The sequence below is a fragment of the Vanessa tameamea genome, chromosome 5 (genome assembly GCF_037043105.1).
Source record: "Vanessa tameamea isolate UH-Manoa-2023 chromosome 5, ilVanTame1 primary haplotype, whole genome shotgun sequence".
Lineage (NCBI taxonomy): Eukaryota > Metazoa > Arthropoda > Insecta > Lepidoptera > Nymphalidae > Vanessa > Vanessa tameamea.
The window spans coordinates 6,482,591-6,498,461 of record NC_087313.1 but is presented as its reverse complement, the minus strand read 5'-3'; the positions used below and the strand labels follow the sequence as shown (position 1 = coordinate 6,498,461).

Sequence of the window (15,871 nt, the reverse complement as noted above, 5' to 3'; positions counted from 1 at the left end):
CTTATTTCATCACGTCATCACTGTTGCTTGGTAGCTTAACATAATATGACTAAAGTCAACCTGTACGTGCCAATAAAAATTAATTATAAACACGAAAAAATTAAACTCGTATAATCCAATTTCACCATCTGTATGTATGTGAGCGTATTTTTGAATGAACTGCATATTATCTTTTTATTGCATATTAATAAGCCAATATAATTAAGTTGAAAACATTATAACAAAATCAATACAGCAGATTGAGTTTATTATCCGATAATCAAAACTAAATTACTTTTATATTCGATTCGAAGCAAAGTAATGTGTAGTTTGGTAAATTAATAAGTGGTACCTAACTCTCTCATCATTCAATATAAAAATTACGTCTATAAATATATGAAATCTATAAGAATCGCATAGCACTAAACCAAAGTGTGTTGAGTCGGTGGTCCAGTTTCACATGCATTTCAGCTTTATGTATTTGTAACGGCCTTCTAATGCCCATCTGCTGGCTTGTCTTGTCGCCGTTTTTGGAGAAGATTAGGAGCTTCTTTTACCAAACTGTTTCAATGCGGATTGGATACACAACATTTTCAATTAATTTAACACATCTTTCTGACGATCCTTCACCGCTGAGCACGAGACGAATTATAAATACATAGAAATTTAGTCATTCTTGCCCGGATTTGAATACACAATCTACTTTTAAGATGTTCCAACAAATGGACTTTTTGAAGAATTACAATTAAATTAAGTCACAAACCTCAGTATTTTGTTCGGTAAATAAATTTGATACTCTCTGTGGTCAAATTCAAATGGATCTAAATATATTGGAATATCATTCTGAACAAAACCATTCTTAATGGAATATTTTAGCATCTCGAAAAGTTGACGTATTATTGCATTGCTATTTATTTCTTGATATGGTTGAACTACATCTGTAATACAAATTTATTTATGTAATTGAAACAAGTTAATATTATAAAAGTTTAAAAACACAAACTTTTACTTTTATATCTGTAGTCTGTACTATATTATATTATATTTATGACCGAAGTTTAGTATCTATAATAACATAAATACGAAAGTAACTCTGCCTGTTATCTCTTCACGCTAAAATTAAACCGCTGAACCGATTTAGATATAGATAACTTGGTATGGAGATAGTTTCAGTCCCGGGGAAGACACAGGTATACCTATTAGTTGACTGCACACCTTGGGAATGAAATGATCGCCTCCAGGCTGTTTCAAATAACTAAAATATAATTATTATTGTACATGCAAAATGGAAAAAAAAAAAATATCCCGCTGAGTTTCTTTCGCCGGTTCTTCTCAGGTCCGAGGTGCTAAATTCCGAACCGGTGGTAGATTTTTGACAATCAATAAGCAAGTGTAAACACTTCTATATTGAATAAAGATTTTTGATTTGATTTGATTTGATTTATTATTTGAATATTACACTGCCCGATTCCAAGACAAATACTTCATAAATATATATCAATAGTCTAATATTATTTCCTTTGTCAAAGAATAACGTGATTTAAAAAAAAACGAATGAAGTGATTCATGCCATTTATTGAAACATTTAAGAACTAAATATTTTTTTAAAAATACTAGCAATAAAAGTGAGTAAAATTTAAGAGGTTTTTTTGAATATACAATTATATGATTAAACATAGATCCTCACATACAAGCAAGTTACTAAATAAAACTGGTAAAATACACAATATTAATAAATCTATTTATGAAAAAAAAATCAATGTGTGCTTAAAATGATACAAGTAGGTACATTTTAATTAGCTTATCACGACAGATATATGAATAAAGTAATTCAATGAACCTTGTCTCTCCTTATATGAACGATAATTTGATTACGAAAAAGTTCTACGTGATTAAATAGACGTACCTTTTGTACTTCCAAATGCAATTATACTTACAATAATGTAAATGACTTTCATGTCTGCGAGCTCTAGTTCACTAATTGCACTATATTTAACTACGGACTATTAGGATTATATATGAACTATGAAGTAAGTTCGGCCATGAATTAATCGATTAACTAACAGTTGGTGTTATCAACAAACGGTTTCGAAAGCAGGATTTTCTTATCTGGTCTAATTTAGTTGGGATACCTATTTTACGATGATATTTTGAGCACGATAGTTTCGTTCGCTCTGGCTATACGTATCGGATTAGTTATTTTCTATCTAATCAGTTTTTTTTTATTCAAAATTAAAACCATTTACACAACTTAAATAATTAGGTATAAACATAATTTTCGGCTTTACATAAATCAAGACAATGTTTGTATATCTGTAACTTTTAACAATAATATAATTCTTTTATAAGATATTATTGCTATCGGAATTGAGATTGAAATAAATTTTACATATTTTCGTAACGATACAATATTTTATCACCTAAGCAATGCTTGAAAATACATCATTTTTTAAAAAAATAAAAATAGTTTATGGTTATGTTATTAAAATCAATATATATATTTAACTTATTATTATAATCAAGTATATCAGCCAAGTTAAAAGTATATGCAGAACGCTGTGTGCATAAATAAGGAAGGAAATTATTTATCACAAACCAATTTTTAACCTACGATCGGATCGTAAAGGTATCTTTATCAGAATGATTGTTTCGTCAAACCATAGATTGACACTAATAGATATCTGGATAAAACATTTGACTATTATTAACTTTGTTCGTAAGTACATAGGATCTTACAAGCATAAATTTGATTTTTATACATTAGACGTCACGGTGTTTGAGAAAATTAGTACCTATTTCCCATTTCAACTACAAGAGCATTAAAGACAAAATAAAAATTTGACATCGAATAGACGCCCTATCATTCGACGGTCCAGAGCTTGAATCTATGATATTCCTCATGGATTCGCGAAAATGGTGTTTAAAATTCCAACGAAGCTGTGCCTTTAAAGTAAAAATAAAGTGGAAAGGTATAAGTAGTCAAATGGAATAGTGTTGTATGCTTACTAAATATATATTAATCAAGAACCGATTGTAGTGTTCAATATAGAAGAGCTATCAGTTAATCACAAAGATAACGTAAATCTTCAGTTTGCTTAATTGTATTCCTTCTTCGAATGAATACGCTTGATTTGACAATCAGTTTTATTTTATTTTCATGCTGTTAGTGTTAATACGTACGAAAAATAATATTATATTAAGAATTGATGAATGTTAAGATAAAAAAATAACTAATAATAAGTCATACAACAAGTAATTGATAGAATTAAATGCTTTGTACTTATTGTAAAATATTTGGTTGCATTGCTGCAATAAATCTCCTGCCTAAGCTCCATGAAACTTATTGTGCAATTCCTTTTTAATTGAATTAATTTCCCATGGTCATAAAAGACGTGGTATCACAATGGCTTCCATGAGCTGTATGGTATTTAAATCCTTGACACAATTTCGCTGAGCAACGGTCTAAATTCAAGTTGTTGGCATATCGACGCTCCTATCTTGACGCTTGATAACCATGAATGGTCTTTACATGCTCTTTCGGTGAGACCGTTCCATTGTGTTAAAATTTAATTAATAATCTAGATATTTATGTAATACTATATGAGTCAGAAGCATCTGGTATGTTGTCATGAGATAAAACAAGACCAGGAAGATGTCGTGAAGTGACGTGTTATATTTGAATAGGCATTTGATTTTTAGTTAGAATAATAAGTAGAACATCTATTCAAACTCATAGTTACCTGCTGTAAGCAAAATTTTGGTAATGAGTATTTGCATTTTATGTCAATAGTAAAAAAAGTAATTATTGTTTTTATATTCCATGATATGTATTCAAAAATAATCAAAAATAACCAAACACACTGCGCATATACCTATCTTATTAGTAAGATATAACTAATTCATCAAAAGCTCTTCGAATATGTGCCTTTAAAAAATATATATTGTTGCTTGATTACTTAAAATATACTCTTTGTTTTAAAAAAAAAATATAATTTTAATTGGGACTTCAGAATTGCGGTATTGAATTCTGAGCTCCGAGCACTAGAAATTATTTGGTATTCAGTCAAGGAATTCTTAGGCTGAGGTTTTAAAGGTAACAGTGTTGCACTTTCATGCTCCGGAAAGCCCGTGCAGCCGCTGTCGCATCTTATCTATCTACAACTGTTGTGGATTGTTATAGACCAATGATACATTGGTCTATGAGAATATGAAAAATTCACACTTCACTCATCTCACTATAATACATAAATGCACTCATCCTTGAGATTTACCTCCGTGGCCAAATTACGGTCAGGGGGACATTTTATTAATATTAAATTATTTATGTGTATGAGGTTAGCATTGATTTATTTAACAAGCGATTTATTTCTGGATTAAAAAAGGAATTTATGAGATGTATAAGTTTAATGTGGCAGAGCTATAAAAAAGTAAATATAGGTCCACTCTTGTCCATTAGACCGAATTTGCGATCAAAAGATTCGACGTACGTGGTTAATATAAACAAATTATTTAAACGCAATAAACATGTATGTTTTTTGCAAAATAAATTACTTTTTAAAGTTATACAAAGTCGACATCTGTATTTGAGTATTGAAACAGATTGATTTTACGCTTCGAAATAGGTCAACATCTGATCACTCAAATAGAGCGTGACGAAAGGAAGCCTCAGAAATAATTAAATTACTACTATTACTACTATAAGAAAGAACATTTGTGACAATTTATCATATTTCCGTTGGTTATCATTTTATTGTATAACCTACAAAAAATGACAGCCATTCTATTTAGGTTATATACTTTTACATGGAAATTTTCTTTAAGAACAGCCTTTAAAGTGTCCGCTTTTTTATTGTCATATGCTAGGAATATGCAGCATTAAATAATAAGAGTAGCGATTGAGATGACCTTAGTATATATAAGGTGGGGGGAGGGGTTAATTCAATGACGGATTATTTAATATCATAATGGCTTATTATATTAAATAAAATTGGTAAATACTTGGGTTAGTGTGAAAATGATACACTTTGCGTCCAATCGAAGATTGAAGACGAACCGAGATATTATACCCTATTATTCTATGTTATAAATTGAATAAGTAAATTTATCAAGCCGTCACGTTTAATCTTTGATATTTCTGCCAGTTAAATTGAGTAATAGTAGGCATAGTAATAATACGATTCTTCCACGTTTCGACTCACACATTTGGATGTATGGATTAAGTTTATACATAGTGGCAAGGATTTTTGCAAGTTTGGGTATCACTCAGTTATCAGATATAATGATGACCGCCGACGATCAACACTTATCATCATTGTGTTCCAGGTTGAAGGGTGTAACTAAAGGGACGAGGGACATAATATCTTAGCTTCCAAAGTAGGAGGCGCATTGTTGTAATATAAGGAATGTTTAATATTGCTTAAAGCACCAATGTCAATGGGCGTTGGTGACCGCTTACCACTAGGTAGTATACTTGCCCGTTCGCCTATTACATAAAAAAGGTTTAATGCGGAATATTGCTTAGTATTAGAGAGGTATACAAAAAAAAGTAGAGTATTTAAAGCAGGTGACAGATGCTTTTTCTAGGCTTAATATATTTGGATATTGGTCTTAATTAGTTTTATAAACGATATGTTTTTTTTTTTAAATATTGTTATAATATGTATTAGACGATAGTTAAGCACCAATAATTAAAAAAAAATAATAATTGGGTTATTTTTATTTGGGTAGTTATTCAGGAAACAAAAAAAAATGCTTTCTTAATTATGTATTTAAAAAATCCTAAATGACATTTTAAAGCTGTACAATTTAGGTGTAAACATGTCTAAGAGATGGATTATCAGCAAAGATGAGCATAAGATGTTGTTATCTTTTAACGAATAAAGATGTTACTTGGTTCCTCAGTTACATTGAATGCGAATTATTTAAATAACAGCTCATGTAATTATCTGATTGTTAAATTAGCGTCTGGCTTTTTCATTCGCACCGTGTCTGTTTTCTGTTTTTTGTTGGAATCATTTATTTTAAAGCGTTATTTATACAGCCCTATAAAATAGTAAAAGGTTTATGTGTTAAAAGGATTGCAAATGAATCTTCTTTTATTCTTGGATGTTTAATTGTCATCATTAGACAAAATTTAATTAGTTCCTTTGTGTCGGTTAAAAACTGATTTAAATCTATCAGTCTATTGTTTCTACATTATGTAGATTTTGAGTAAAAGGTTCTTGAATGTTTGTGTCTTCCGGGAAAGGCAATTCATTTTCAGTCATCTTTAATTAATTTATTTATAAGACCGTAATTCATTGTCTAAAACCTAATATTGTCGTCGGTACTGAAATAAACGTTTCTAATTATCTACTCCACCGAGAAGTCTCAGGATTCAATTGGTTTGTTCAGTTAATAATACATTTTATTTGACATATCTTTCGTTGAAAAATTAGTTTTTTTCGGAATATTATTTTATACATTAATGATAATATTTATAGAAATATTAAAAAGCTGAACAATACTTTATATTATTTTCTCATTACGTAATGGGTATATTTATCGAATAACCTGATTTTAACTTCCTAGTAGAAACTAGACGGTAGTTGAAAATTCCGAATTTTCATCGTTTTTTATTACTCTTTATTTATATTTTTTTAGCAGAAAGACCACCGCGTGCTACCGAAAATAATTTCGTTCTTAATTGCTGGTAATGTTGGCAGTGATTTCCTCACGATAATTTCCTTCACCTAGTAGCTACCTGGATTTTAACCCATCGATTAAGATTCACACTGGACTATCTCACTTTTTATTTGTAATTATATATAATAATATATAAAATGCTTTATATTTAATACAGTTCTTAATTTAATAGATAAATTATCTCTTTTAAGCTTTTCAAATTGCTAACACATGTAGTATTGTATAATTAATTACATATTAATGATATATTGCTTTGTAGCAATGATTATTCGTAAAAGGATTTTTCGTCGTTGGTTACGAAGCGTAGAATTCGCTACGTTATATATGAATTCGTAGACGATCCTCACAGGTATATTAGTTCTGGCACAGAATTGGACGATTGCGCACTGTGGCTCTCGATATATTAGCGAATTAACCATTTAAAAAAATCGTCGTAGAAAAAGTGACTTTTTTTTATTCGTGCCGAATATATTAATCCCGAATACGATAAATACTATAAACAAATATATAAATAAACGCATACTGAAATTAGTTAAAATGTGGCAACTTGTGTTATTGATAATAATTTCTGTGATGGTTTCTATTAAAACTGCACCCGCAAATATTTATAGTAAGTATTTTATTTGATTTTCTTTATTTTTAAATATGGTAGAATATTGTTAGGAAAGTTTGTTTATCAGTAGCGTTTTCGAACGTTCGAATATTTAAAATTTGTTGACCGTAATACTTTTACAAATACTTATTTTAGAAATTAAAAAACTAAGTTTTTTTTTAAACTAGATATGTAAAATGGTAATAATTGTTTCAGCCAACAAAATTTCATTTATCGAAAATATTATCAAACCTATGATATTTTTACTAAGTATATATTTTAATATTTTATTTTAAGTAGAGTGAAACTGAAAAGTTATTATATCTGAAAAAGGGTTTAATGAAATACATTTTTTATTTAATTTTACATCAGATGGAATATAGTTATTTCTTTAACTAACATCAAAATTAATCTATGAAATATAAAACATAAATATATCTATATCTGCGCAAGCGTTTACGCGTGTGAGGTCGAATAAAGGGTTTCTAATAATAAAATTTTACTTTCCTCCATTACCATTAACACTATTTCATTCGAAGAAGATCAAAGGAGACGACAGAAGTTAAATTAATTTTGTGTAAACATGTGATCGTAACTTAAAAAACAAATGAGAGTTGACGTCTTTAATCATTTCGACACTGAGTTATTAATAAAACTATTTGTTCATTATATGCTCATGGTCTTCCTGAACGAATGACTGAATGTGCTAATTTTTTTATGGCGGCGAGTTTGTTAAATATGAGTAATAGTCAAGTGTCATTCGGACAAAAATATCATACAAAAAGTTTTTTTTTTTTTATTTTATAAACATGTACATGATTAATGAATCGGCCAATCTCGGTCTAATGTTTTATTTATGTTTATGTTATTATTCGTTGTTATAACTTCGATCATTCGATTTCATTGAACAAGGAATATCTAGTTATAAAAAATAAGAGCTTTGATGTTAATTTCTGTTTTTTAAATAAATATATATTGCCTAAAAAATATTTAATACGCATCATTTTAAAATTGTAGATATTTTATTAAATATAAAATTTAATTTACATATACAAAATTCTGTCTCATAATAACACCCACAAAGCAATAATAATACATACCCTCTGTCTAATGTCCGCCTACATCGTGAAGGCTTAGAATATCAATGATCAATAAACTAAATTATGTATAATTAATTTATAAACAAAAGTTAAAAAATATTTAATCCTCAAGGAGTAACATTTATACTTATTTCTTATATACATATATAATTATGTATGTTATTCTATAGCTCGCGGACCTCAATATGCAGTTAGTACAGAACCTGAACACCCTAAGCAGCCTTTCATAGAAGTTCGTAACGCAACTTACCACGGCAGTGGACCACGAGAAGAAGCGCGTGCGATGTGTTCTGTCAAGACTCAAGAAATTAACGCAACGGCGAATGCGACTATTACGAGACGTTTACACGGAGTTGTCACTTCAAGTACATATTTTTATTGGTTTAATATTATAGTATTCATAGATACACATGTATCAACATTATATGAGACACATGTTCTCTTCCCTAAGTCTTTTTAATTTATTCATCACTCAACATCTAAGATGAATATTTATAAACACGAATTAAGCACATGCAAAATGCAATTGATCAACATGACATTGAGTTTAGATTCATGTGCTTTAACTATAGTGTCATCTCGGCTCTTCATTTTGTGTTATATATCATTTATTATTTAAATAAGTTAGGATAATTTTCTGTTAAGAAAAATTTTTTTCGGACATGTCAGATACTTACAAACTCAAAAGGCTCAACGGCTCAACGTATAACTTTTTATTCTGTTCATTTATGCCACTCTTAATTTAAATAGCCTTTTGACAGGTGCTTTAAAAAAATAACTTTATTTTAATAGAGTATGGTTAGTTATATATAGAAATAATACTATTTTGTTTTTCAGGAGAACTTCACAGTTCTATTCAGCGTTTGGAGGTGATAATTCACGGCCAGATGCAGCAGCTGTGGCAGAGTTTAGACGCCTTGCGATCTCAAATAGCCGGCAACCCACGAGTTACATACCCCGATCGACGCAGTGTTACATTTAGGTACAGACCTAACTTTGTTTAATTATTTATTAAATTCGATATATTATTATTAAAGTTTGAGATTAAAATTTGAAAATAAATGTCTATTTTCTTTTATCACCTTGTAATGGCTCCACACAGACGTAAAGGCATTAAATATCAATGTTGGTTTGGTTTTTTTTTGTAAAATTATAATATTTTTGTCTACGATGTTTGATTGTTCTGACCAAGCGTTTACTTATTCTTAAATTCAAAACATACCTTTAAGACATTAACATTTATTAAATGTAGATTAAGCATCATGAAGTACGTGATAAATTTATCAAGTTGAAATTAGACTAAACTTTGTTTATTTTTTTGTTGTTGTTAAATGTAATTCGGTTTTTTTTTGTTTATATTCAGTACTTATTCCTTTGTTCAAAAGAATGACGTTTTGTAACTAATTAATTCAAAAAGTACCTATACGTGGAATAAATTTGTTATTATTTTCCTACATTTAGTTTTTCTTAACATCAAAGAGTCGTTGCACATTAATATTATTCGAATTTCTGTGAATAGGCGTGTATATTTTAAAACTTATTTTTTAAGTGAATGCATGGAATGATTTTTGTAATTTTTTTTCACTCGTTGCTACCTTTTTTTTTAAATAAAAAAAATAAAAAGCAATCCAAGAATCCCGATTTTATTTTAAGTACCTATTTTCTACTATCTAACAGCTCGTTAAGTATATATTTTAATTATATTCAAATGTTTAAGGCATCATCTAATGAATAACTAGCGACATGCCCCGGCTTCGCACGGGTGCAATGCTGATACTAAATATGTATACTACAGAATGTCTTTATATACAACTTTCACAGCTTTTTTGTCATTAGACAATACAAAATGCTATGTCCTTGCATTTTAAATCCGTAATATCTTCGAAAATATTCATTTAAATTACATGCTGCGGTGCCATATTGACCTATATTAAATGCACAATGTATTTAAAGTACTTAATTCGATAAGGATAAATGCTGTATTACTTAAAATCGCTCCGTATATAAACCATTATTTCTCGTAAAAAGTAAGGGATAAAAATTATTTTTGTGGGTTATCCCTAAGAGATAGACATGTACCAACGCGGACTTTTTTGTAGGCCTTTTTAAGGTGTACAATACTGTAGTACATTATTTTGATCTATCTCACAGTTTAATCTAGATTGCAATGTAAGCGCAAAAAATGTGTTTATTTACGACACATTAAAAACTTCTAACATTATCAGTAATTCTCTACAATGCATACTTGTGTATACATATAAACCTTCCTCTTTGATTTCTATCTATTAAAAATCAAAATCCTTTGCGTACTTTTAAATATCTAAGCATAGAAAGGGGAAAATACATACAAGCGGGAAGCGACTTTGTTTTTTTATTCTGTAGTTATAATACGGGAAATGTCTCCAAAAAAAAGTCTGCACGTCCGAGGTAATTTTTTTTAGAAGGCCCTTTCCGGATCTGTCACTATCGTGTATGACTATAAAGTCTGGGGCATAGAGAATCTTCGGCCAAGATAACAATTTATTAATTTTTAATAGAAATCTGTAGCTTAGAAGGGGGCAGTATTAAACCATCATGTATGAAAGTACATTAGTCTTGTTGGAAGATTGTCCCGATAAGCTATGAGAGTAAGGCACCGGAGAATCTATCTTTGCGCACACAAGTGAGCTGTAGGTAATGTTCTGTGAATTTTGCTAATCCCGTTGAGAAATGATATCTGCCTCATAATGATTCATACTAAATAAACACTCCGAATTAATTTTCTGAATTTTCATTAAACATGAATCATCAGTTGTTTACATTTCATAAGCTATTTAAAATTAGTTGTAATTGTAGACACTATTTCTAAGGATATAGAAATAACTACCAACTTGCCCCGGCTTCGACTTCGCGGTTGAGTGGATTTTTTTTAAAAAGAAAATTATATTTACATATATATTTTAATATAGCATTTAGGAATGATACAGATATCTACCCTTGAAAAAAAATAGAATTAGATCATTTGTTGCGGAGATAACCGTCTACATAGAAATAAACAATTTTACCTGTTTATAATATAGCAGAGTTTAAAGGTACCTACGAACCAAAATCCAAAAAAAAACATTTTATGTTAATCAATAAAATCTAATTTAAAATTGATATATAAATGTATAACTACTACAAATATACAACCAAGTATCGCCCGCTCGCTTGCACTAGTTTTGTAAACTATATACAAAACTCGTTGCCGCAGCTTTGCATTTCGGGATTGGTCGTCACGTTGGGCATAATAAAATAACCAACCCTTCCTTGGCGTTCAAGGACACAGACAGACAAACTTTCGCATTTATAATATTAGTATAATTAATCCATTTTTGAATTATAACCAAAAAATCTTCTAAATTGAATAAAATAAAACAAATAATATAATAATGTTCAATTTATTAACAATTAGTTACCCTTAGCGTTCACCCAGTCACTAAGAGTAAGATTTGAAATACACTTCACACCATATGTATTTTACGTCACACTGTCTCTTTCTTGCATCAGTAAATATTATTAAAACAAATGAGACAGCAATATGAATTTACCTTCCGATATTATATTTCAAATCTTACTTAAATAAATACTAGGCAATTATAACAAGAAACAAGATTCGTTAGTTACAAAAGTGAAATGATGGCGCCTAACTCTAAGTCTTTATTAATAAATATTAACAAATTAACATATTTATTATGCTTCCCATGATTTTATTTATTGGAATGTACTTCGTGGATATTATAGATTTCGTTAGTTCGTCGAGTATTGTATTACACAGAATAAGGAAACTACCGACGTTATTACGATATCGAGATTCGAATTTCACGTGAAATATCACTAGAATCAATAATTGTATATAAAATAAATGTTATACCAAAGAGCTAATTTTGGGCGTAATATAATGTCTACATATATAGATATACACTTATCTATGTCACATTGTTTAACTAAATATAATGATAAATAATCTTTGACTTGCAATAAATATGAAAATATATAATATTAGTAATTATTTGTATCAATTACGATCGTTAGCATACATACGTTACCGATAAATGATTTCCCGTGTACAACCTATTTTAGTCTTAACTACCTTAAATATAAGGCTCTTTATGACTCGAACTATCACGGATGAATATTGGCAGATATAATATTTTAAAAAAAAATTCACGTAAGCATAGATTAGACAAAATTATTGTAAAAATACATCACTGTTTTATTAATGAAATTATTAATTTCGTTCATATATAGTATATTTTTTATTTAAGTTTATTTTGGTTACATATTTTGAATGAGGCAATTTTTTGTTTTAATTTTTTAGATTGGTAACACTAAATGTTTATGACTTCTCTTGTATATTAGGATTCGAGTGTTAGATGCTGGTGTTGTGAGTTCATTCTTATGGGTTTGCGGTAGCTTGTAGATATCGACGTAGTTCTTCTTGCGTGTCGAAGATCATGACGGGGAACGGAGAGCCGGGCACGTGTCGCCCCGCCCATCTTACTTCGACTCGATAGTCGCCAGGCTCGGTGGGAGAGAACTAGAACAATGAATTATTTTTATTTAAAGGGTAAGTATATGGTTTAGAGTTTATTATTATAGGCAACCATTACAATAGTAGCCAACAAAGTTATTACCAAACAAATACATAAAATCTAAATAGTAAAAGTATTCTAATTAACAAAATAGCAATTTGGACTTTACATAAGAATTAAGAATATATTTGGTTTGAGTTGAGATGGCTTCTAAAAATATTATAGACCGAAGTTGGTAACATAATGAATACGATAAGCGATAGTATACCTTGCATAATATAGTGCGGTCCTTTTGGCTCTCGCGCTGCATCTCGACCCGGAAGGCGCCCTTGGGCCCGCGCACGCGCACCGTGAGCTGCCCCGCGCCCGCGCCGCGCGTGTCGCACAGGAAGCGCGACTGGAACGTGGCCAGCACGCCCGGCTCCACGCCCGGCCCGTACACTCGGACCTGTGCAACAACGAACAAGGCAAAACATTTACTTAATTATCATTATTATTTTATAAAATTAAAAAATATATATATTGATACTGAATATATATGTTATATTCAGTATCAATAAATATTTGTAAAAATGACAAATTAATGAGTTGAGTTTTCTTACGACTGTTAGAAACATCATTAACGGCTTGGAAAAAGACATACACTGACATGAAAACTCATGTTCTTTTAAGAGGCGAAGTGTTAAGGTATTTTTCTATTGACTTATAAAGAATGTACTTATTTTATAGTTCGAAATAATAAGATATTAATTTGAAAGTACAAAATTATCCGTGCTGACTTGGATTTTAGACGCTCAAATAAAACTTTATACGTAAACTCACCTTTGAGGGGTCAGGTGCGCCGGCGACTTTGAGCACGAAGGGCGACCCGGGCACGTGCTCGCCCGCAAACTGCACGCTGAGCATGTGTCGACCCGCCTCCGCCGGCTTCACGTTCAGTGTGAACGTGCCGTCGCCATGCTCGTACAGCTCACAATAAGCCACCTACGAGAATGTCAGGTTACTCTTTTATACATGTTAACTAAGTTTTATACTAGCATTACTGCTGATTTTAGTAATGAAAAATAAACGATAGAATACTTTAAAAATATTTATTCAAGATTTTTGTTTATTTAGTGCTAGGCGGTGAAGAGATCGTGGTGTTGAAATATTTGAGGTATTTCTGTCAAGAAACTGAGTAAAAGATGGAAACTTCACTGCGATTACACTCCGGAAAGTGCAAACATACAGCTGTTTGTTCTGAGCGATATCTTTCTCCCGCCTAGTCGAATTACCAGTGTATCTGGCTACGAAAGTAAGGGGACTCGAGTACACTATTTTTACACCCTCTTATGGATGTGTGGTCTTGAAGTTTTTAGACGTGGCCGATATTCCGTCGGTCGGACCTTATTGCTACTATTATTTGTTATTCACCTTGTTAGGTCCGGTACAATGTGCAGTCAACTCTCCGGGACCAGCTCGTCTTGTGTCTATCCAGGACCGTATCTCTCGGCCGACCACTCCGCCCGCGAGGCCGGCGCCAGAGCATACTACCCGCGATGCGTCCCCGCTCTCTGAACCGGCCATTACTTTCACTGTTAAAGGACAGCCTGAAACAAAATTATTAATTAAGCATACAGAAATAAATATTAATTCGCTAATAATTGTCAAGAGTGAGAACGAGTAACATCTTTCATTATTATAATAAATACTTAAAAATAAAATTGAACGGTGATGACGTTAATATATGATGATACAAATGTGTTAAAATTGAACTCAAAATGAGGCCACCCAAATGCACCACCTCAAAGCTCTCAACGTGACTCGTTAGTTACTCTTATTGAGAAATAACATATTACGTATTGCGGTCACCGTAGCATATGCAAGCGATCCCGTTAATCCCGGGCCCCGAAGCGGCAAAATGGGCACCCATAAATTTTTTTGTGGGTATTCCGCCGCACCCGCTCCTTATTTTTCAGCGAAAGTAGTGTGTTGGTTACCTTTTACGAGTCTGCCCGCCCACACGACGCGCAGCTGGTGGTCTCCGGGCCGGCGCGGGGTGTAGGTGGCGCGCCACAGGCCCGGCCCCGCCGCCGACAGCGACACCGACACCGCCTCCCCCTCCGACGACGTCAGTGTGGCCTCCGGCGCGCCCGGGCCGGCCGCGCTGCCGTCTGCAAGGTAACCATACGTCACATCCGACACTAGCGTACCACACTACTCTAGGGAGTAGTCTAGATAAGTATAGTTATTGCAGAATTTTATACTTTTTTATAACCGTGAGGGTTGAGATAGCAGACTAATCACACGAGCGTGTGATCACTATTATACTGCAGGATCGAGTAAAAATGTTACAATCTGAACGTTTTCTATTTCTACTAAAAGGTTCAAATAATGGGACTAACCAATAGTAAACACGGCGGGCGTATGCGGCGCGGCGTGAGCCAGCCCTCGTCCAGCCAGCGTGACCCTGTCGGCGGTGTTGCCGGACGCCACGAGGGCCCTCCGAGGTGCTCCGGCTACCAATGCTCCGTTATAGGTCAGTTCTAGCTCTTGCTCCCCACTTACTCCTTCCACTACCGTTAGTGTGACCACTGCTCGACCCGACACTGTCTCCACGCCTGTTTTTGAGAAATGTCACAATAAATAAGTGAAAAGTCCATAGTCTTTTTTCTTTAACAGAAAAAAAATGTATTATTATTATTAGCAAATAAAATGAATCGGAAGCAAATCATATATTCATGTAGAATATCATTAAAATTTAAAATTAATTAAAATGTAGTAAATAATAAGCTTACGTTGATGTCTTCCAGCTAGTAGACACTCGAGCGTTCCCGGGCCCGCATTACTGGTATCCAGCACTAATTTAGAAGGCGCTCTCACCCGACCCGAGTTGTCAGTACCCCATCCGCCCACCGCCGCAATCGCCGATGTATCTATTACCTGATCAAACATATTAAAATATTATTTACTTATAAATTGTA

General features: G+C 32.0%; 1 protein-coding gene and 1 long non-coding RNA gene across 2 annotated transcripts in view; one reads left to right on the top strand and one right to left on the bottom strand.

The window, feature by feature from the left end:
* Positions 1–7,194: 7,194 nt before the first annotated feature.
* Positions 7,195–9,870, top strand: LOC113392687 (uncharacterized). Its single transcript, XR_010310010.1, has 3 exons — positions 7,195–7,273; positions 8,526–8,720; positions 9,193–9,870. It is a non-coding gene; the product is annotated as an uncharacterized LOC113392687 (long non-coding RNA).
* A 1,890-nt stretch (positions 9,871–11,760) lies between these two features.
* The window catches only part of LOC113392616 (filamin-A), a 100,135-nt gene continuing 96,024 nt past the window's right edge, over positions 11,761–15,871 (bottom strand). The window contains exons 48-54 of the mRNA XM_026629116.2: positions 15,686–15,830; positions 15,293–15,508; positions 14,888–15,061; positions 14,322–14,497; positions 13,731–13,892; positions 13,177–13,356; positions 11,761–12,913 (exon numbers count right to left, since the gene is read on the bottom strand). Coding sequence (XP_026484901.2) covers positions 12,773–12,913; positions 13,177–13,356; positions 13,731–13,892; positions 14,322–14,497; positions 14,888–15,061; positions 15,293–15,508; positions 15,686–15,830 — 1,194 coding nt within the window. The 3' untranslated portion in view covers positions 11,761–12,772. The remainder of the gene's footprint in view (positions 12,914–13,176; positions 13,357–13,730; positions 13,893–14,321; positions 14,498–14,887; positions 15,062–15,292; positions 15,509–15,685; positions 15,831–15,871) is intronic.